The sequence below is a fragment of the Abramis brama genome, assembly GCF_963993115.1.
Source record: "Abramis brama genome assembly, chromosome: 14".
NCBI lineage: Eukaryota > Metazoa > Chordata > Actinopteri > Cypriniformes > Leuciscidae > Abramis > Abramis brama.
Window position 1 is genome coordinate 20605868 of NC_139976.1, and position 19445 is coordinate 20625312.

Below are 19445 nucleotides of genomic sequence, written 5' to 3' on the forward strand. Positions count from 1 at the left end.
CGCTATTTTTTCACATGTCCTTTTAAAAGTAATATTTAAAAATAGGCCTATTTGATTTTTTTCTTTAAATTAAATCTAAAAATATTTTAAAGTATTTTATGCATCGTTTACTTATTTGCACGAATAATTTGTTATTATGGATATTTTATAATAAATCCAAAAACAAAACTGAAAAGAACTACATTAGGAAGTGGCAATGGCAAATGTGCTAATGAGTGTCCTCTGCTGCCAGCTATGGAAGCATATGGGTAGCAAGATTCAATTTAAAATGTAAAATGCAAAATGCAATGCAATATGTAAAATGACAATGCATTTCTGTATTTAAATGTACATTTTCCATTACATTTGTGCAACGTTTGGTGCAAAATGAAAATGAAAATTCAATTATATAATTTACATTTGCCATTTCATACAAAAGTTTTAATATTTAAATTGAGTACATATTTTAACGCTTTATAAGTTGCAAAATTAAAATGAAAATGTATTACAGAAATGATTAGATATGTTTAACATGTTCAAGCAAAAACTGTAGCAAAATGATAATTTAAATGATATTTTTCTTAATTGCATTTACACTCACAGTTAAGACACTTGCGATTGCATTTTCATTAAATGTCCCGCAATGAATGTAGCAAAATTCAATTTCATCTTTAAAGTGAATTTTACTGCACAACTTGTAGAGGTAAAAATAATAAAGTGTTTAAAATAGTAGGCTACATGTGTTAAAAAAAAAATATTGTAAAAATTATTTTATTGTCTGATTGGGGTCAAACGATTGAAGATAAAAGTTCATAATTTTAGCATGAAAAGGCAACTTAATTTGCTGGCATTTATCAGATATCTGAAAAGGAGGAGACATAGCAATAATGTGAGTAATAATACATCTCTGATCTGTTTTACTCATTTGGAAAATTAAATTCATTTTAAATTCATCAACAGAAAATTTACTCATTTAATTTACCTTAATTATTATTTGTGGAGCAGATAAGGTGCTATATGGAATAATATTCCGGACTATATATATATATTTATTTAAAAACGTCTCGGTTACGTATGTAACCCTAGTTGCCTGAAGAGGAAACGAGACGCTGCGTTGAAACGCTGTGGGAATGCCCCTGTTTGATTGCGTCATGAAGCACGTATGGAATCAGTCAAATCGAGAGATGAAACGTCATAGGCGGGTGACGTCATCGACCAGGAAACTGTAAAGCACCCCTGAATCATAACAGCACTAGCTTCTGATAGGCTGAAGCAAGTCGATCACAGGTATGCCGGGAGTATGGCAGGGCGACGCTGCGTCTCATTCCCTCTTCAGGGAACTAGGGTTACATACGTAACCGAGCCGTTCCCTCTCAAGGGTACTCGAGCTGCGTCGAAACGCTGTGGGAATGCTAATACCCACGTCGCCATAAGAGCAAATGTCTGTCCATGTGAAGTCAGAGCGCACATTCGGACGAAAGCACCTGCGCCCCTGGAGTGGAGCTGAAGTCAAGATCGTAGAACCTCACGAATGTGTGCGGTGAGGACCAGCCTGCCGCATCACAAACATCATGTAGGGAAACACCTGACAATAAAGCTTTAGAAGCAGCCATACTCCTAGTCGAGTGAGCTCGTACAGCCAAAGGTGAAGGCTGACCAGCCGACTCATAAGCAAGTGAGATAGCCTCAACCACCCACTTGCTCATCCTCTGCTTAGATGCAGGACACGCCTTCCTGGGTGACCTAAAACAAACAAACAGCTGTTCAGATTTCCTCCACAGGGCAGCTCTGTGGACATAAGCATCAAGGGCTCTAACAGGGCAGAGGAGATTTAGTTTTTCTTGGTCTGACGTCATAAAAGGAGGAGGACAGAAAGCCTGCAGTATTATTGGTCTAACAACATTAGTAGGGACCTTAGGAACATAGCCTTTATTAGTATTACTTTATACTTTATTAGTATACTTTATTAGTACATAGAAAGTAGCCTTTATTAGTATTTATACCCCAGCCATCTTTGATTGTGCATTTTTTCAGAATATTACAAAAGAGTTGTTAACTTTAGATGAGTACCACCTGGTTATTGGGGCAGACATGAATACAGTTTTTGACAACACCCTAGACAGGTCTGCTGCTGTCGCTACTCACACTCAGATAACCTCTTCTAAGGCTTTAGGGAATTTAGCAAAGGACCTTAATTTGGTGGATCTTTGGAGACTACATAATCCTTCATCAAGAGATTACACATTCTACTCTCCAAGCCATAAGTCTTTTTCTAGGATAGACTACCTACTTATTTCTAGTGAATTGGTTTCTACATCTTCCTCAATAAATCTTCTCTCTAGGCATATCTCAGATCATAACCCTATTGAAGCAACATTTAGTTTTGGAGATATCAGAAACAATAAGTCTTCTAGGTGGAGGTTTAATTCTTCATTACTACAGAATGAAAGCTTCCTTAATCAACTAAAACTTGAACTTAGCGAATTCATAGACATTAATAAGGGCAGTGTAGAGAACCCAATGTTCTTATGGGCCTCTATAAAGGGATTCCTCAGGAACAATGCAATCAGATTTTCATCTCACAACAAGCATAATAGACTACGTCAGATTTCAGATTTAGAAAAAAAATGTGAACGATTAGAAAGTCAACTTAAAAGGAATTATAGTAAAGACATGGAATCTCAATTGAAGACACATCAAGCTGAACTGAACAATCTGTTACGACATAGAGTAGAGTATTTAATGCATGTTACTAAGCACAAATATTATTCACAAGGCAGCCGTCCAAGTCATCTTCTTGCCCTAACTCTGAAACGTCAGGAGAAGAGCCGAACAATAGCGTGCATCAAAAAAGATCAAGGGGAATCGGTTACAACTACTCTAGATATAAATGAGTCATTCGCATCCTTTTTTGCAAAACTGTACTCTAGCGACTGTCAGCCCTCTGAGAATGATTATACAAATTTCTTTACCAACCTGAATCTTCCTACTCTTTCCATAGAGGATGCAGAACAGCTTGACTTGCCTATCTCATTAGAGGAATTACAAATAGCGCTAAAAAGTATGAAGAGAGGGCACTCCCCAGGCCTTGATGGTTTGCCGGTTGAGCTTTATTCAGTTTTGTGGGAGTTTTTAGGTCCTTTCTGGCTGGATTCTATAAACTTTGCTATTGAACAAGGGCATTTCCACAAAGACCTTAACACTGCTCTTATTTCAGTTATCCCCAAACCGGACAAAGACCCCTCTGACTGTGCAAGTTACCGGCCAATATCACTTATTAATGCTGATCTTAAAATTTATTCCCGTGTATTAGCCCGCAGACTAGAGTCAGATTTAATACATCCTGACCAAACAGGTTTTATGAAGGGCTGTTTGGCTGCAGACAACATTAGGCGACTAATTCACATTTTAGGTGAAGCGCAGAAAATCCCCTCTTCTTGTGGCCTTCTCTTTCTTGATGCAGAGAAGGCCTTTGATAGGCTTGAGTGGCAGTACTTATGGCGTGTCCTTAAAGAATTCAAGTTTGGTCCTAAGTTTATTAAAATGATTCAGGTGCTGTACGCGAACCCTTCTGCTAGAGTCTGTATAGGAGGTGTCATTTCAAATTTGTTTACTATAAACCGTGGTACAAGACAGGGCTGCCCTGTGTCCCCTTTAATCTTTAATCTTTCCATAGAACCTCTAGCGCAGTATATTCGTAACAGTATAACTATTTCTCCTATTCACATTGGCACTTCTACTCACAAAGTGTCAATGTATGCAGATGATACATTAATCTATATGTCAGATGTACAGAATTCTCTTCCCAACACTATTAAAATATTAAATATGTTTGGTGCACTATCCGGTTTTAAAATTAATCTCTCTAAATCTGCTTTGATGTTAGTTAACAGTAGGTTAGTTTTACCTACTAATATTGCAATTACCAAAGAGGTCAAATATCTAGGAGTGTTAATTCAAACATCTATTACAGCCATAACTAAATTAAACTACACAATGTTTTGAGGAAGGTTGAGGAGGATACAAAAAGATGGTCTGCTCTCCCTGCATCTGTCCCGTCTCGCATAGCAGTAGTAAAAATGAATATTCTACCGCGCATTAATTTTATCTCCTCTATGCTACCACTATCTCCGCCGAAGGATTACTGGTCCAAGATTGACTCGCTACTCTTGAAATATATATGGAATGGGAGGCGACCACGTATTAAACGGACCACACTACAGCATAACAGGCTAGAAGGAGGCTGGGCACTTCCTAACTTTAAATACTATCATTGGTCATTTATCTTGCGTCCAATGAAGCAGTGGTTGGATCCAAACTCTATATCACCATGGAAGACAATAGAACAAGACATAATTGCTCCCATTAGGCTTAGGGATTTTCTATTTTCTGGTCTCTCCATTAACCATTGTACATTGAGGTATGGCCCAGTATTGACATGCATGCTTCAGATCATTAGACAAGTTGAGAGATTAGTGGGTCTTACATCAAAATGGCATAGATCATCTCCCGTATGGCGTAATAACAAATTATTGTCTGGAAATAAGCCATTCATTCATGATGTATGGGCAGAGAAGGGTATATGGGTCATTGGAGACTTGAATGGTGAAGACTCTTTACTAAGCTTTAATGACTTGGTTTCACTTTATGGTATCCCTAGACATTCCTTATTCTTTTACTTCAGACTTAGGTCAGCTCTCAAAGCACACAAAGTTGTATGGGGCTCAGAGATAAAGGAGCATCCGGTAGTTGGCTGGATACAGGTGGCCCCAAAAAGTGTCGTCTATTTTCTGTATGCCAGGTTTCTATCATATTTATCTCCTAAGCCTAGTACATTAGCATGGGATCGCTCAATGGCACTCAGACGTAGGGAAATAGACTGGAACACAAGCTGGGATAATATATGTAGCTCCTCTCATAATCCTAATCATCAGTTTATTCATATGAAGATATCTCATAGGGCATATCTTACTCCTAGAATCAGACACCTAATTGGTCATGCTCCACACCCATTTTGTACTTTGTGCTCACAAAATGCTTTGGGAACTTTTATGCATATAATGTGGGACTGCCCTAAGATTTGTGATTTTTGGAATAAGGTGTTACAATCATTGTCTGATCTGATTGATATTCAGCTCCCTATGGACCCTGTTTTACACCTTCTCAATGATGACTCTAAACTTGAAGACATGGTTAGCTGATTAAAAATTTGGTTAGCTGGTCTTACAGCAGCCAAGAAAATCATTGTTCAAGTTTGGGTTCCACCCCACAATTTAGCCCATAAGCATTGGCTGAATACGTTCTTAGAGATTCTTTTTCTTGAACTTTCTTCTGCCAAGATCAACGGCGCTACACCTCGGACTATACAAACATGGAGCAATGGAATTACTAGAGTTCAGGACATTTTACTGGAAAGACACTAAGTGGACTGTTCAATAACATTGACTGTGCTACACTGATAGTTATGTTGTATCCCATGCGGTAGGGGTGGGTGGTGAATGTATTGCCATGTATATCTGTACTGTCACAATTTCTCTTTTATATTGTTAACCAAAAAGGCAATAAAAATTGAGTAAAAAAAAAAAAAAAAAGAAACGGAGAATTAAAACGAATACGATCTCCGTCCACACCAGCGTTTTAGCTGCGTATTAGAATCGATCTCCGTCCACATTAAAACGACTGAAATTGCGGATCACGTGACCATTCACCAACACTGGGCATGCGTGTGCCAGTGTAAACACAACTTCATTGATAAAATTATCCCACCATGCGCTGGTTCTTCCCGGGTTAACCCAAAACCGACGCTCCATGTACGGTCGATACCGCCGCTGCACACGGGAATTGTCACAGATCGCTCGAATAATAGCTTGCCTCCGGCGCATGTAGGCAGTTATAGCATTGTAAAATGCAGAATTTACTTGCACAACAGCTGCTAGCAAAGATATACGCCATGACTGATGACACTCAATCATAGAGCCGAGCGTGAGCCTCTACTACGTCATCGTTTCTAAAGTCCTCCGTTTTGACCCGTCTTCACTAAAACGCCCTCCGGAGATTTTAAAACGAAAAACGGGTAGGCAGCGTTTCTAAACTTCTCCGTTTTGGGTCTCCGTTTTTGCCGTTTTAGTCTGGACGGGAGGTGCAAACGTAGCAAATGGTCTCCGTTTTTAAACAAAAACGCAGTAGTGTGGATGGGGCCTAAGCCTCAAAGTTATTAATGGGTGTCTCCCCAGAGAAACTCCACTCAAAGGGACATGGTGTAAGTAGCTAGTGCCGCCACGTACACCTTCAGTGTAGAGGGGGATAACCCTGCGGAGAAGCGCTCCTCCAGGAACTCCAGCACTGCACCCACCGGGCAGTAAACCAGGTCCAACTAGTGCTCTCCACACCAGGAAGTGAATCATTTCCACTTCAAGGCGTAAAACTTCCTCGTGGACGGAGCTCTGGACTGGAGGATGGTCTCCAAAACCTCAATTGAGAGACCTAAACTTATGAGCTGGGCCCCCTCAGATGCCAAGCCCACAGTTTCTGCCCACAGTTCTGGGCAGGGCTGAAGGATCATCCACTTGCCTGAGAGAGTAGGTCCCTCCTGATTGGAATCTCCAGAGGAGAGCCATCGAGGAGAGACACTAGGTCCACAAACCATACTCGGGCCGGCCAGAATGGGGCTACCAACAGTAGACTGACCTCGTCCCGGTGAACCGTTTCCAGAACTCCTTGGAGCAGAGCACTCGACCACGCCTGCACCATAGTGTCCAACCCCAGAGGGGCTGGATGGCTGAGAGAGAACACAGTGGACATTGTGATGTCTCCTTGGAAGCGAACAGGTCGACCTTGGCACGACCTAAGTTCTTCAATAAGATCTCCACCACCTCGGGGTGGAGTCTCCATTCCCCGGGCCTCTGCCCCTGCCTCAACAGGATGCCCTGATTTAGATACCCCGGGTTATAAATCGCCCTTAATCGCAGACCCCCCTGATGATTTATGTAAGAGACCACCGATGTGTTGTCTGACCAGACAAGCACATGATGGCCCCTCAGGGCTGGGAGTAAGTGTTTCAGAGCCTGGAACACCGCCAACCTTTCTAGGCTATTTATATGCCATGATAGATGATGGTCCTGCCACAGACCTCGGCCCCCCCAACCCGTGAGAGAGGCATCCGTCGTTAGCGTGACACGATGACAGGGAGCTCCCAGCACGGGCCCTTGAGACAAGAACCAAGGTTCTTTCCACATGACTTAGGCACGAAGGCATCGCCGCGTGACCTTGATCATGCAGAGCGGGTTTCCCCTCGGGGAGAACCCCTTGGTCCTGAGCCACCACTGCAACAGTCTCATGTACAACAGGCCGCAAGGTATAACGTTGGATGCTGCTGCCATCAGACCTAACAGTCTCTGAAACTGCTTTACAGTGAGCGGCTGGCCTAGCTTCACTTGTTTCACGGCTAAGAGAATCGAAGCAATACGAGCAGGAGACAGGCGTGCCTGCATCGTTGTCGAATCCCATACCACACCCAGAAAAGTGGTCCCCTGTAGTGGAGATAGCACACTTTTCTTGGCATTCAACCTTAACCCCAACTTTTTGATGTGAGGGAGAACGACATCTCGATGCCGAACTGTCTGATGCTCCAACTGAGCTAGAATCATCCAATCGTCAATGTAGTTCAGTATACGAATGCCCTGGAGTCGCAGCGGAGCCAGAGCTGCCTCCTTACACTTTGTGAACGTGCGGGGTGACAAGGCTAGACTGAACGGAAGAACACGATATTGGTAAGCTTCGCCCCCGAAAACAAACCTCAGGAACTTCCTGTGTTGTGGAAGGATGGATACATGGAAGTACGCGTCCTTTAGATCTATCGTGACAAACCAGTCCTCGGATCTAATTTGTGACACGATCTGCTTGAGAGTAAGCATTTTGAATTTGAGCTTCCCTACTGAGCCATTTAACAGGTGCAGATCTAAAATTAGACGCAACCCCCCATCCTTCTTTGGGACAATGAAGTACTGACTATAATACCCGGACTCCCTGCTGGGAGGAGGAACCCGTTTTATAGCCTCCTTTTGCAGAAGAGCTTTTACCTCTTGTTCCATTACCATAGCCTGCTCGGGGCCCACCACTGTGGGCAGGACCCCTCTGAATCGTGGTGGACGAGACCTGAACTGAATAGCGTAACCGTTTTCGATCGTCTGCAGGACCCACTGAGATATATTTGGAAGACTTTTCCACTCTGCCAGAAAATCTACTTAGGGTACCAGTCTCTCACGACTGGCCTCTGGAGTATTCTGAGCAGCAGACACAGTGCCCTGTAACGGCGCACTGGCAGGGAACAACTGGTCTGACTGCTCTAGGCCCCTCCTCGGAGGGAGCGAGCGCCCCTTGGGAAAACACTCGCTGGGACCCTCAACGCCCCGGCATAAAGGCGGGATTGGCAGAACCCTATAATGAGATGAAATCAGTTTTCTCTCGGTGGGGACTACCCTCAGAAGCTCTACTACCCTCTTAGATGAAGCCTTCTTCGCAACAATAATGGTCCTCAGATCCATTTTGCCCTTGGAAGACTTCGCCAGAGAGCGCCGCGCCGCGTCCCATTCTTTTTGTGGGGGAGCGCGAGACGCAACACTCTGTTTTTGCTGTGAGGAGCTGGTCGACGGCCGGGACTGCTCCCGCCCAGCAGTCCCAGACACATGAACAAGGAGTGACAGGAATTTCTGGAATGCCACCACCTGCTTTTTTTCAACGAATAGGCCAGCAGGGGAAAGCGGATCATCCAGACGGAACGATTTTTCTCTTTCTTTCATTCCTGTGAGGCTCAGACAAAGATGTCCGTAGCCATCAGGGCTGCCATAGAACGGCCCACTGACTTGGCCGTCTCCTTGGTGGCACGGAGAGATAAAGCCTTCTGACTTGGAGGGTAATGCCGGTGCTTTAAAGGATGGCTCGCAAGCGTCTCTTCAGCCCTGGGCATCGCCCCATAACCTTGTGGTCTAGACCCATGTATATTGGAATATGGAAATGTTTGGGGACTAAACACATGGTACGAAACCGGCTTTTTCCAGGACTTTGACACCTCGGTATGGAGGTCTGGAAAAAACGGCAAGCACCGGTGTGGAGGCTGCATGCGGGAAGGCAGAAAGCGTTCATCTAGTTTGCTTTTCTGCCTTGATTCTTGCTTATCCACAGGCCACTCGATGCTTAATTTTTCTACAGCACAAGTCAAAACCTCCACTAGCTCCTCACATGCAGGAGACTGAAGTGATGAGTCTTCAGTATCTCCTGTACCGATACTAATAACATCCAGCTCCTCAGAACTGGATAATTGCAGTATCGGGGCCTCAGCCTGGGCGGAACCCTGAACTGAGGCACTGGAACAGGTGAAGGCTGAGATAGGGCTGGGCCCGTCTCAAACCCCGCTGTCAGATCCATTTGCGAACCCCATGTCTGCCTTGGCAGAAGTAGGACCCGAGCCGCGGGGAGCGTGAACCGAACCGCCCTCCTTGAAGAGCAATCGGCGGTAGCGCAGCGTTCTTATTGGTAAACGCTCACAATGCTCACAATCAGCCCCCTCGAGAGTTGACTGGGCATGCTGCACTCCCAAACAATCAACACATGAGATATCGAATGCAGGGATGTACACACTTCCTATATTGCTATTTGCTCGCCATTTATATCGTTTTTTTATATAATGAATATGTGACAAAACTCCTGCCTAGTAGCAACCAAGGACAGACAAAAACACTTTTCATACAATGATTCACACAGAGTGCTTGCTGAAGGCACAGAAGCTAGCGCTGTTATGATTCAGGGGTGCTTTATAGTTTCCTGGTCGATGACGTCACCCGCTTATGATGTTTGGATTGATTCCATACGTACTTCATGACGCAATCACACAGGGGCGTTCCCACAGCGTTTCGACGCAGCTCAAGTTCCCTTGAAAGGGAATTCAATTTGTGGACGCATATGTTGCGCGACATGATCCAAACGCAATTGCATTTGTGTTTACATTTTCTTTTCTTTGTATGTAAGGCAAGGCAAGGCAAGTTTATTTGTATAGCACATTTCATACACAATGGCAATTCAAAGTGCTTTACATAGAAGAAATCAAAATAATAAAAAGAAATAAGAATAATTAAAACGGTTTAGAAAAATAAAATAAAATACAGTACAGTACAAACAGTCGGACGAAGTGCTCAATCAGTAAATGCATAGCTAAACAGAAGTGTTTTGAGTTTGGATTTGAATGTGACTACTGTAGGAGCACGTCTGATCTCCTCTGGAAGCTGGTTCGAGCTGCGGCTGGCATAATAGCTAAAAGCGGACTCGCCATGCTTAGAGTGAACCCTTGGTATTTCTAGCTGAAATGATCCTAATGATCTGAGTGATCTGCTGGGTTTATATTCAGTGAGCATATCTGCAATGTATTGAGGTCCTAGGCCATTGAATGATTTATATACCAGTAATAATACTTTAAAATCAATCCTAAATCTAACTGGGAGCCAGTGTAAAGACCTGAGGACTGGTGTGATATGTTCATATTTTCTGGTTCTGCTCAGAATCCTGGCGGCAGCGTTCTGTATGAGCTGCAACTGTCTTATGGTCTTTTTGGGAAGGCCAGTGAGGAGTCCATTACAATAATCCACCCTGCTGGTGATGAAAGCATGCACAAGTTTCTCTAAGTCTTGTCTGGAAACAAAGCATCTTATTCTTGCATTATTTTTCAGATGATAGTATGCTGATTTAGTTATTGCTTTGACATGACTACTGAAACTAAGGTCTGACTCTAGTGTCACACCAAGATTCCTGACTTGATGTTTAGTTGTTTGACCCCTAGAGTGAAGGTATGCGTTCACCTTGAGAACTTCATCTTTGTTTCCAAACGCAATGACTTCAGTTTTGTCTTTGTTTAACTGAAGAAAGTTTTGACACATCCAACTGTTGACTTCGTCAATGCATTGGCACAGGGAATCAATGGGGCTGTAATCATTAGGCGATAGGGCTAAGTAGATCTGTGTGTCGTCTGCATAGCTGTGGTAAGCAATTTGGTTCTTTCTCATTATTTGGCTCATTGGGAGCATATACAGGTTGAACAGGAGTGGCGCAAGAATTGAGCCTTGAGGGACTCCGCATGTCATGGATGTCCACTCAGACTTATGGTCTCCTATACTCACATAATAACCTCTCCCATCTAAGTATGACCTGAACCATTTTAGGACTATCCCAGAAAGCCCCACGCAGTTTTCCAGCCTGTCAAGAAGTATGTTATGATCGACAGTGTCAGATGCAGCACTGAGGTCGAGTAGTACCAGCACCGATAATTTGCCTGTATCTGTCAGGATCCGGGCTTTCTCTCTGTTTTTTCCTCTCCACTCACACTCTGTCTTCCTCATTTACACATACATTTACACCCATCTGTTACATTCTTTCATCTCCACACACACACACACACACATACACACACACACATAACACACACACACACACATACACATACACACACGTTCTCTCGTGTTTCTCTCATCTCTTGCAGCCTTTCTCAATCAGCGTCCCCGCCACTTTGCGGTAACACCTGTCTCTAATTATATCTGATTACCCTGTCTATTTCTCGTGTTTGTTCTCTCTGGTCTTTGTCGGATTATTATGTGTGAAGTGATCTCATGTTGACTGCTCACTTACCCAGTCTTGTCCTGTGCTACAGACCGCGTTCTATGCACCTCCAGTCTGCGAGCCTTCTGCTGCGGTGAGCCTTTAAGTGGACTCTGCTCTGTTGTCAAGGATACCCTGCACTTTTGAGAGATTGTTTTCGGTTCTCCTTTTATTTCTATGTGCCCGTATTGAGCCATCTCTCTGGAGAGAGTTTTTTGTGTTACTATTTTTGAGCTGTTTGTCAGCCTGCTTTTGTTTCTCATTAAAAGACTTCTTGCTGCATTCCCTCTGCTTTTGGATCTTATTACGACCCGTGACAGTATCAGTATTTAAGCGAATATCGTTTATTATCTTTATGAGCGCTGTCTCTGTGCTGTGGTGCGGTCGGAAACCAGATTGAAAATTGTCAAAGGATCCATTCAAGCTCAGGAATTTGTTCAGCTGATTGAAGACAACTTTTTCAATGATCTTGCCTATGAAAGGAAGATTTGAGATCGGTCTATAGTTGCTTAATATGGTCTTATCCAGATTGCTCTTTTTCAGGAGGGGCTTGACAACTGCAGTTTTAAGGGAGTTTGGAAAACTCCCAGAGAGAAGTGAGGCATTTAGCACTTCTAGAAGATCTGCTTCTAAACTGTTTAACACACTTTTGAAAAAAGATGTGGGAAGTGTGTCAAGAGCGCAGGTTGATGTTTTAAGGTGCTGTACGGTTTCTTCTAAAATTTTGCCATCAATTTCTTTGAAATCAGACATACTAACTACTTTATCAGGTGGTCTGATCTGTCTGACCTCAGTGCAACTCAAGGATGTGCTGATCACCTTTCTGATATTATTGATTTTCTCAGAGAAGAAAGAAGCAAACTCACTGCACTTGTTGTCTGAGAGCATTTCACTGAGAATCTGGCTTGGGGGGTTTGTCAGTCTCTCTACAGTAGCAAAAAGAATGCGTGTGTTGTTTAAATTGCTGTTTATAATATTTGAGAAGAAAGTCTGTCTAGCTTTGCCTAGTTCCATATTGAAACCATGAAGGCTGTCTTTGTAGATGTTATAATGGACTACAAGTTTTGTCTTCCGCCACATGCGCTCTGCTTTTCTGCATTGTCTTTTCATATTTTGCACTGCTGTTGAGTTTCTCCAAGGTGCTTTTTGTCTGCCACTCTTCTTCCTGACTTTCACAGGAGCAATATCATCAATTACACTTTTAACTTTTGAGTTAAAAGAATCAAGGAGAAAATCAACAGAGTCTGCAGATATGCTTGGTGTTAAGGATATAGCCTTCATAAATAGTACACTAGTGTTCTCATTTAAGCATCTCTTCTTGACAGACACAGATCTAGCTTCAGTGGCAGGAGAGATCAATATATCAAAGAAAATACAGAAATGATCAGACAGTGCTACATCCTTAATAACAATCAGTGAAATGTTTAGACCCTTACTGATAAGTAAATCTAGAGTGTGTCCGCGATTGTGTGTGGGTCCATGTACATGCTGAGTCAGATCAAAAGTTTTTAAAACAGTATTGATTTATTTTGCCATATTGTTTTCTGCACTATCTATGTGGATGTTAAAATCTCCAGCAATGCAAAACAGTCAAACTCTGAGGTAATTGTTGATAACAGTTCTGTAAAGTCCTCAGCAAAGGCTGGAGAGTATTTTGGAGGCCTGTAAATAATGATAAGTAAAATGCGTGGAGCACCTTTTAACACAATACCCAGATATTCGAAAGAAGGGTAATTCCCAAATGATATTTGCTTATATTGATAGATATCTTTAAAAAGAACAGCTAGACCCCCACCTCTCTTAACAGCTCTGCAGACACTCATAAAAGTAAAGTTAGGAGGGGCTGCTTCATTGAGGATTGTTGCACTGCAGCTGTCTTCTAGCCAGGTTTCATTTAGAAGCATAAAATCCAGGTTGTTTGTGGTTATTAAGTCGTTGACTAGAAGTGAGTGATTTATTTTTAAGTAGCGTGTTTATTTCTTTATAATATTGATAAAGTTCTCCATTATGTTTTTATATGTTACACAGACATTTTAATAGGTCTTAGTAACCCAGTTCTGGCAGCTTGAACGAAACATGTCAGTACTATAGTTTTATGGTTTGCTGCTCATTCAAAGAATTTAATATAAACTAGGATACTGTATCTTAAATATAATTTTGTAAAATCCAAATAAGCATTACAGATCTTTATTGGCAAGGGTTTAAACAAAATTTTCAATGCTTGTTCATTAAATAAACACATGGATGCAAATTTCAGATTGAGAAATGAGGATTTATTTAATATTTAAGAAAAGTGTGCTATTTGAGTTTTGTGCTTATGTCATTTCACTGCACATTTGTGGCGCAAACTGCCATTACTTCAGCACAACACCCACCTGAAACATAGAATACACAGTATCAGTTAATTAAATCTATCACTTTTCCTTCAAAAGAACGAAGAACAAAAAGAAATTTAAACTATCACAGAATGTTTGATTACCTTGTCTGAGGATATTTCAGGGCATCTCCAGTTGTAGAGGTAATACTGTTTGTGTACCTCTCCCATTCTGAACTTAAGTGGCTCCAAAAAAGCTTTATTATCCATTACATCCATTGCAGAGAACACATCAAACCCCCTCTGAACAGACAAACGGACAGCACAATAAGTCATGAGACCAGAACAAACTATACAATTAAAAGAAGCATAATGACTCTATAGGCCAGGGTAGTTTGGATGTGACAGATGGGCAGTAAATATCCTCATACGAGGCACAATCGATATATTCAGCTGTATCATGTTGATATGTCCTTTGACTTACTGCTTTACAGATGATAAGGGTGTCCTCCATTAGCTGCAGCAGCGGGGTGGCTTTACTGATGCAGTAGAGAACACAGGCTGCCTTCAGCCCTTTATGCACAGGGTGGTTCAGAGCCGTAGAGGGAAGAGTGTAGAAACTCACCATGTCAGTTATTGTACCGGTCATGCTCTGCATAGAGACATATGAGTGGCATTAATGCAGCACATGACAGCTACCATAGATGTCTGAATGAGAGAGTTGAAAGGTCCTTTTCATCATACTGACCTCCACAACATATGTGTCAATCACGCCATCTTGAGGCAGAAGCCAGTGCTCAACATCCTCCAGGGTCAGAACAGGAGAGAGATGAAAAGCCTTTAGATGTTCTCTCAGAAGGGCCTGAACCACTAGCACATCCTGCGCAATCATGGGGCGAAGGCCAGTAGTTTTTGTTGTCTGTTGTAATAGAAAATAAGGAGAGAGATTATTAGTGTAGTTAATAGATGTACATACTTTCTCTCACATCTTCAAAAGGACTCCAAACAAAGACAATGCCACTATATTTATTTATTTATTTATTTTTGAAACAAACCAATATGAGCTTAAAATTAAATAAACCTGTAAAAAATATTGTTCAAAGTCAAAAGGTTTGAGATCCACTGCTCTAAACTAGCCACAAATGTTTGTTTGTTTGTTTGTTTGTTTGTTTGTTTTCAGACAGTTTAGGATTACTATGATTTTTGGAAAGATATTGATACTTCTATTCTTGTTAATCACTGTTTACACCTACTATATGCCTTATAGAGAAATTAATTTAAAATAATTCCATAACATTGTAAAACAATTTACTACTTTAAAAAATACTCAATGACATAATAAATCAATACTCAATGACAATCAGAATTTTAAATTAATTCAGGAAAAATTAGCGACTCAGTAGGGCAGTCTGACCTCAGGAAGCCGATTTAGCTTGAGGGCACGCTGCAGGGTCATGTTACGAGTGAGAGAGAAGAAATTCAGCTCAATCAGCTTGCGTGGGTTCAGCGATCTGTGCCAGTACCTGTTAACAACCATAAAGAATAACAGAATTTGGTTTTAAACAATACCACAAATAAAACAGCAGCGGTGCTCTGGGGGAGTAAGAGAAACATCCTGACAATTTCCATCATACCTGCAGGTTGCAATAGGCTTTGGTAGGACCGCACTGGTGCTGTAGACTGCCTGAGATATACCCTGCTGATGGACACGTCTGGTGATCTCCTTGATTAGGACTGGTGCCACTCTTTTTGAGCGAAGTTTTTTGTGCACGCACAGGAAGTTCACTTCCACCATCTTTAGCTCTCTGTGGAACATCTTTGTAATTTGTATCAACCAAAATTATTTAAATAATTTTAACCAACTGAAAAAAATTCTTCACTTACATGTCAAATACTTTCATAGTAGCAGGAATGGCATTTATGAATCCCACTAGTTTTTGACTGGAGTTTACTCTGACTCCACAGTGCCACTGTGATTGCCCTCCAGGGGGGCATAGAGCCCTGCAATAAGTGCAAAAACATAGAGAAATTATAAGATCAGTTGTCTGTGATCATATTGATGTAACTATTAAGAGATCAAACACACCAGAGCAAGAACTGTGGAGAGTAGTGCAGACGAAGTGTGTTGTCATCCTCCTCCGTGTAGTTTTCATTCAGCAAATCACAAAGTTCTCTCAGCTACAATTACACAGAGAAACATAAGGAGGAAACTAGTTACAGGGTTGAAGATAAAGATAATCGTTTGTCTTTTACTGCAGTACCTGTAGTTCCCAACTGGTGCATGGGCAGAAATGCAAAAAATGGAAAGCAGAAATGCAAAAATCTATTTAAGCTTTATCCTATCTGTGCGACAGTGTCATCAGACTGATTTCTCTTAAAACAGGTATTTTGAGCAGGAGGATGGAGTATACCAAAGAGCAAAAACATAATAAACAATACCCTTATAAAAAATAAATGTTCTTAATTATATTGAATGTGCACTTACAATACTCTTAAAATCTTAAGATTATATTTGAAAAAGAACGTGTACTTATAGGCCTACACTTTCATATGTTTCTTAAAACACTTAAAGACACTTAACACTTTTAATTTTAAAAAGCCAAATAAAATAAAGGTCAAATTAAAAGTTTTACTTTACAGTACCATAAATACTTGTCACCTCATTCAGTAATATACTGTCACCATATTTCAAAGACACCAAGTAATTATGAAATTACATATAAAAGTGTACTAAATTTCTTCTTAAGTGGGTCAAAAAAGCACTCTTAATTTATAAATTTAAACTAATAAATTTTCCTTTAATTTTAAATAACATGCAATCAGTGTCCGGAAACATTCATTTTGCATATATTCTTTTAAAGTATATTACTTCTGTAATAATTACAGAGATAATATAATATTAATAATGAATAATTAGTAAGTGTTTTGACAAGGGTAGTCCTTATCATTTATTTACTTCTGGTACTTTTAAGTTTGATTTTATTTTTTACTACATTAGAAAATGAAAAAGAGTACTTAAACTTTTATTTCATCAAGGCATCTATATTTTAGCTAAAGTACATCCCTGGATTTCAATGACATTTTTGTTCACATCTGTTCAATAAATAATTTTGGGACTGTATTAGTTCAAAAAGTCCTTTCTCTCACCTGCTCCTGATTGTCCAGGTCGAGCGTGTCCCAAATGAATTCCTGTGGCAGTGAGTACGACTCTTCTCGAATGCTGGGCATCTCTGACTTAATCGGTCCATATGATGTCACTTCCTCATCTAAAAGAGAATGAATGCCATTTGTAGAAATGCACACAGGTAATGTTGTTTCTAGCTGTGCACTGTCCATCATACCTATCTTAGGGACTGGCTGGGTATCCCAAAAGCGGTATGTGTGCTTATGAGCCTCCAGTAGACTTTTTGGAGGCCCCTGACCAAAAGAAAAAAGGTGCAGGGCTTTTTGAATCTCTTGTTGCTTCTCCTCAGGAAGAGAGTCCAGCTGGAAACAAATTGAAGTTATTTGAAACAGGTAAATATACTCATACATCTCATAAAAAAGATACACATAGACAGACATAGATTATTACCATTTCGAAAGGGTCCTGTGGCCCCTCTTTAGCCCATGTTTGGTCCTTGTGTTTCTTTGTCTTCTTCTTCTTCTTGCCTTCAGCACCCCTGTTTTCCTCTAAGCTGTTTAAAAGCAGTACATTTCAAAATAAAATATAATTGAGAGAGAGAGAGAGAGAGAGAGAGAGAGAGAGAGAGAAATGACAATGAATAGATACAGCACTTACAGGCTTTTCTGCTTGGCCATGAAAGTGTTTTCGGGCATTGGAGCAGCCAGTGAAATGATCATTCAGCTCTGTAGTTGTGGGTGTTTGTGCTATAGGAGCTTATCTTAATGTGCTGTTAGAGCAGGAGGGAGACACCCAGCCTCCAACATGAGTATCTACCAATCAGCTGCCCTCCACACCCACACACAATGATCACTTATCTTAGCGTAACACTTCAGGCTTGCTTTCAGAGCCACTACTTGTAATGTTTAAACCATTAGAAGCGGTATATGCAGCATGCGGCCAGAGAATCCTGTCCACGAGATGCTGGAAAGTGGCCAGTACCCCGAACAATCCAAAAGAAAGCATTACAAATTGGTGCAATCCAAATGGCGTTGTGAAGGCTGTTTTTTTCTTCTTCTTTGGATTTAGGCTATAAGGGGATCTGCCAATACCCTGTTGTTAAATCCAGCGTCGAATAAAATTGAGCTGCACCAACCGATAAAGCAATTCGTCAACCTGCGGCGTTGGATATCCATCGAGTTTCGACACAGCATTCACCTTGCGATAATCCACACAGAATCGTACAGAGCCGTCCGGGCTCGCCTAATTGCCGTGGGATTCTTCTATAAACCCCATGTCTAGCATCGCCTCTAATTCAGTCTGAACCACTTTTTTTGTGTGTTCAGGTAAACGACACGGCCGGCTGCGCAACACCACACCCGGCACGGCCAGGCTCAATATGGTGCTGAATGAGATTCGCTCAACCAGGCAGGGGCGAGAACATGTCTGCAAATTCTACTTGTAATCTAGCTACATCAGTGAGCTGTAAGGGTGAGAGGTGATCTCCTCCGGGGGCCAGAGTGAGAGATTAAACTTTGGTGAACTTTTGGTCCACTTGGCCAGTAATTTAGAGCTAGACGTAGGAAGCAATACAAATACATTCTCTCTCGGTGAAAATTCATGTAATCTGGTACCCCTGTTGTACAGCCGGCTCTGTTTGTCCTGGGCCTGTAACAAATTCTTCATAGAAAGCCGCACCAAAGCGTGGAGTTTTCTTCTTAGGTCCAGCACATACTGAATTTCATTTCGGCTATCTGAAGGTCCGTCCTCTCAAATTTCTCTCAGCACATCTAAAACCCCACGGGGTTGACTTCCATAAAGAAGCTCGAAGGGGGAAAACCCTGTGGAGGCTTGCGGGACCTTTCAGACATTTGTCCCAATTTTTGGCGTCTTTGTGAACGAACTTCCGAATCATGGTTTTTAACGTGTGATTAAATCGTTCCACCAGGTCGTTTGTTTGTGAGTGATAGACGCTGGTGCAAATCGATTTAATGCCCAATAATTCGTAAAGTTTGCGTAATGTTCGTGACATAAACGCAGTGCCTTGATCAGTGAGAATCTCTGTCGGGATTTCCACTCTGGCGATTCCCACTCGTAAAACAGTGCATCCGCAATGCTTTTTGCTGAAATGCTGCTGAGCACCACTGCCTCTAGGTATCGTGTTGCATAGTCCACCAGCACTAATGCAAGCAATGCCCACGTCCAGATCATTCTAATGGCCTGATGAGGTCCATACCAATTCTCTCAAAGGGGAACTGCATTAGAGGAAGAGGGTGCAATGGTGCTTTTGGGGAGGCCGGTGGATTTACCAGCTGACATTCACGACAAGCCACGCATCATCTGCGCACATTCTCGTGATTGCCTGGCCAATAGTATCATTCAATAGTTATTCAAATTCGGGGACAAAAT

The 19445-nt window shown here is 41.7% G+C and overlaps 1 protein-coding gene across 1 annotated transcript; it reads right to left on the reverse strand.

Annotated features, from left to right (window-relative positions):
- Nucleotides 1–13791: 13791 nt before the first annotated feature.
- nmt1b (N-myristoyltransferase 1b) lies at nt 13792–17844 on the reverse strand. Its single transcript, XM_084135650.1, has 12 exons — nt 17715–17844; nt 17508–17610; nt 17275–17419; nt 17081–17199; nt 16020–16111; nt 15818–15934; nt 15568–15738; nt 15348–15456; nt 14682–14852; nt 14418–14585; nt 14099–14236; nt 13792–13994 (listed from the first exon to the last, which is right to left on the reverse strand). The coding sequence occupies exons 1-12, from the start codon at nt 17774–17776 to the stop codon at nt 13974–13976; spliced, it is 1416 nt and encodes a 471-aa protein (XP_083991776.1). The 5' UTR covers nt 17777–17844; the 3' UTR covers nt 13792–13973.
- Between the last annotated feature and the right edge of the window lie 1601 nt (nt 17845–19445).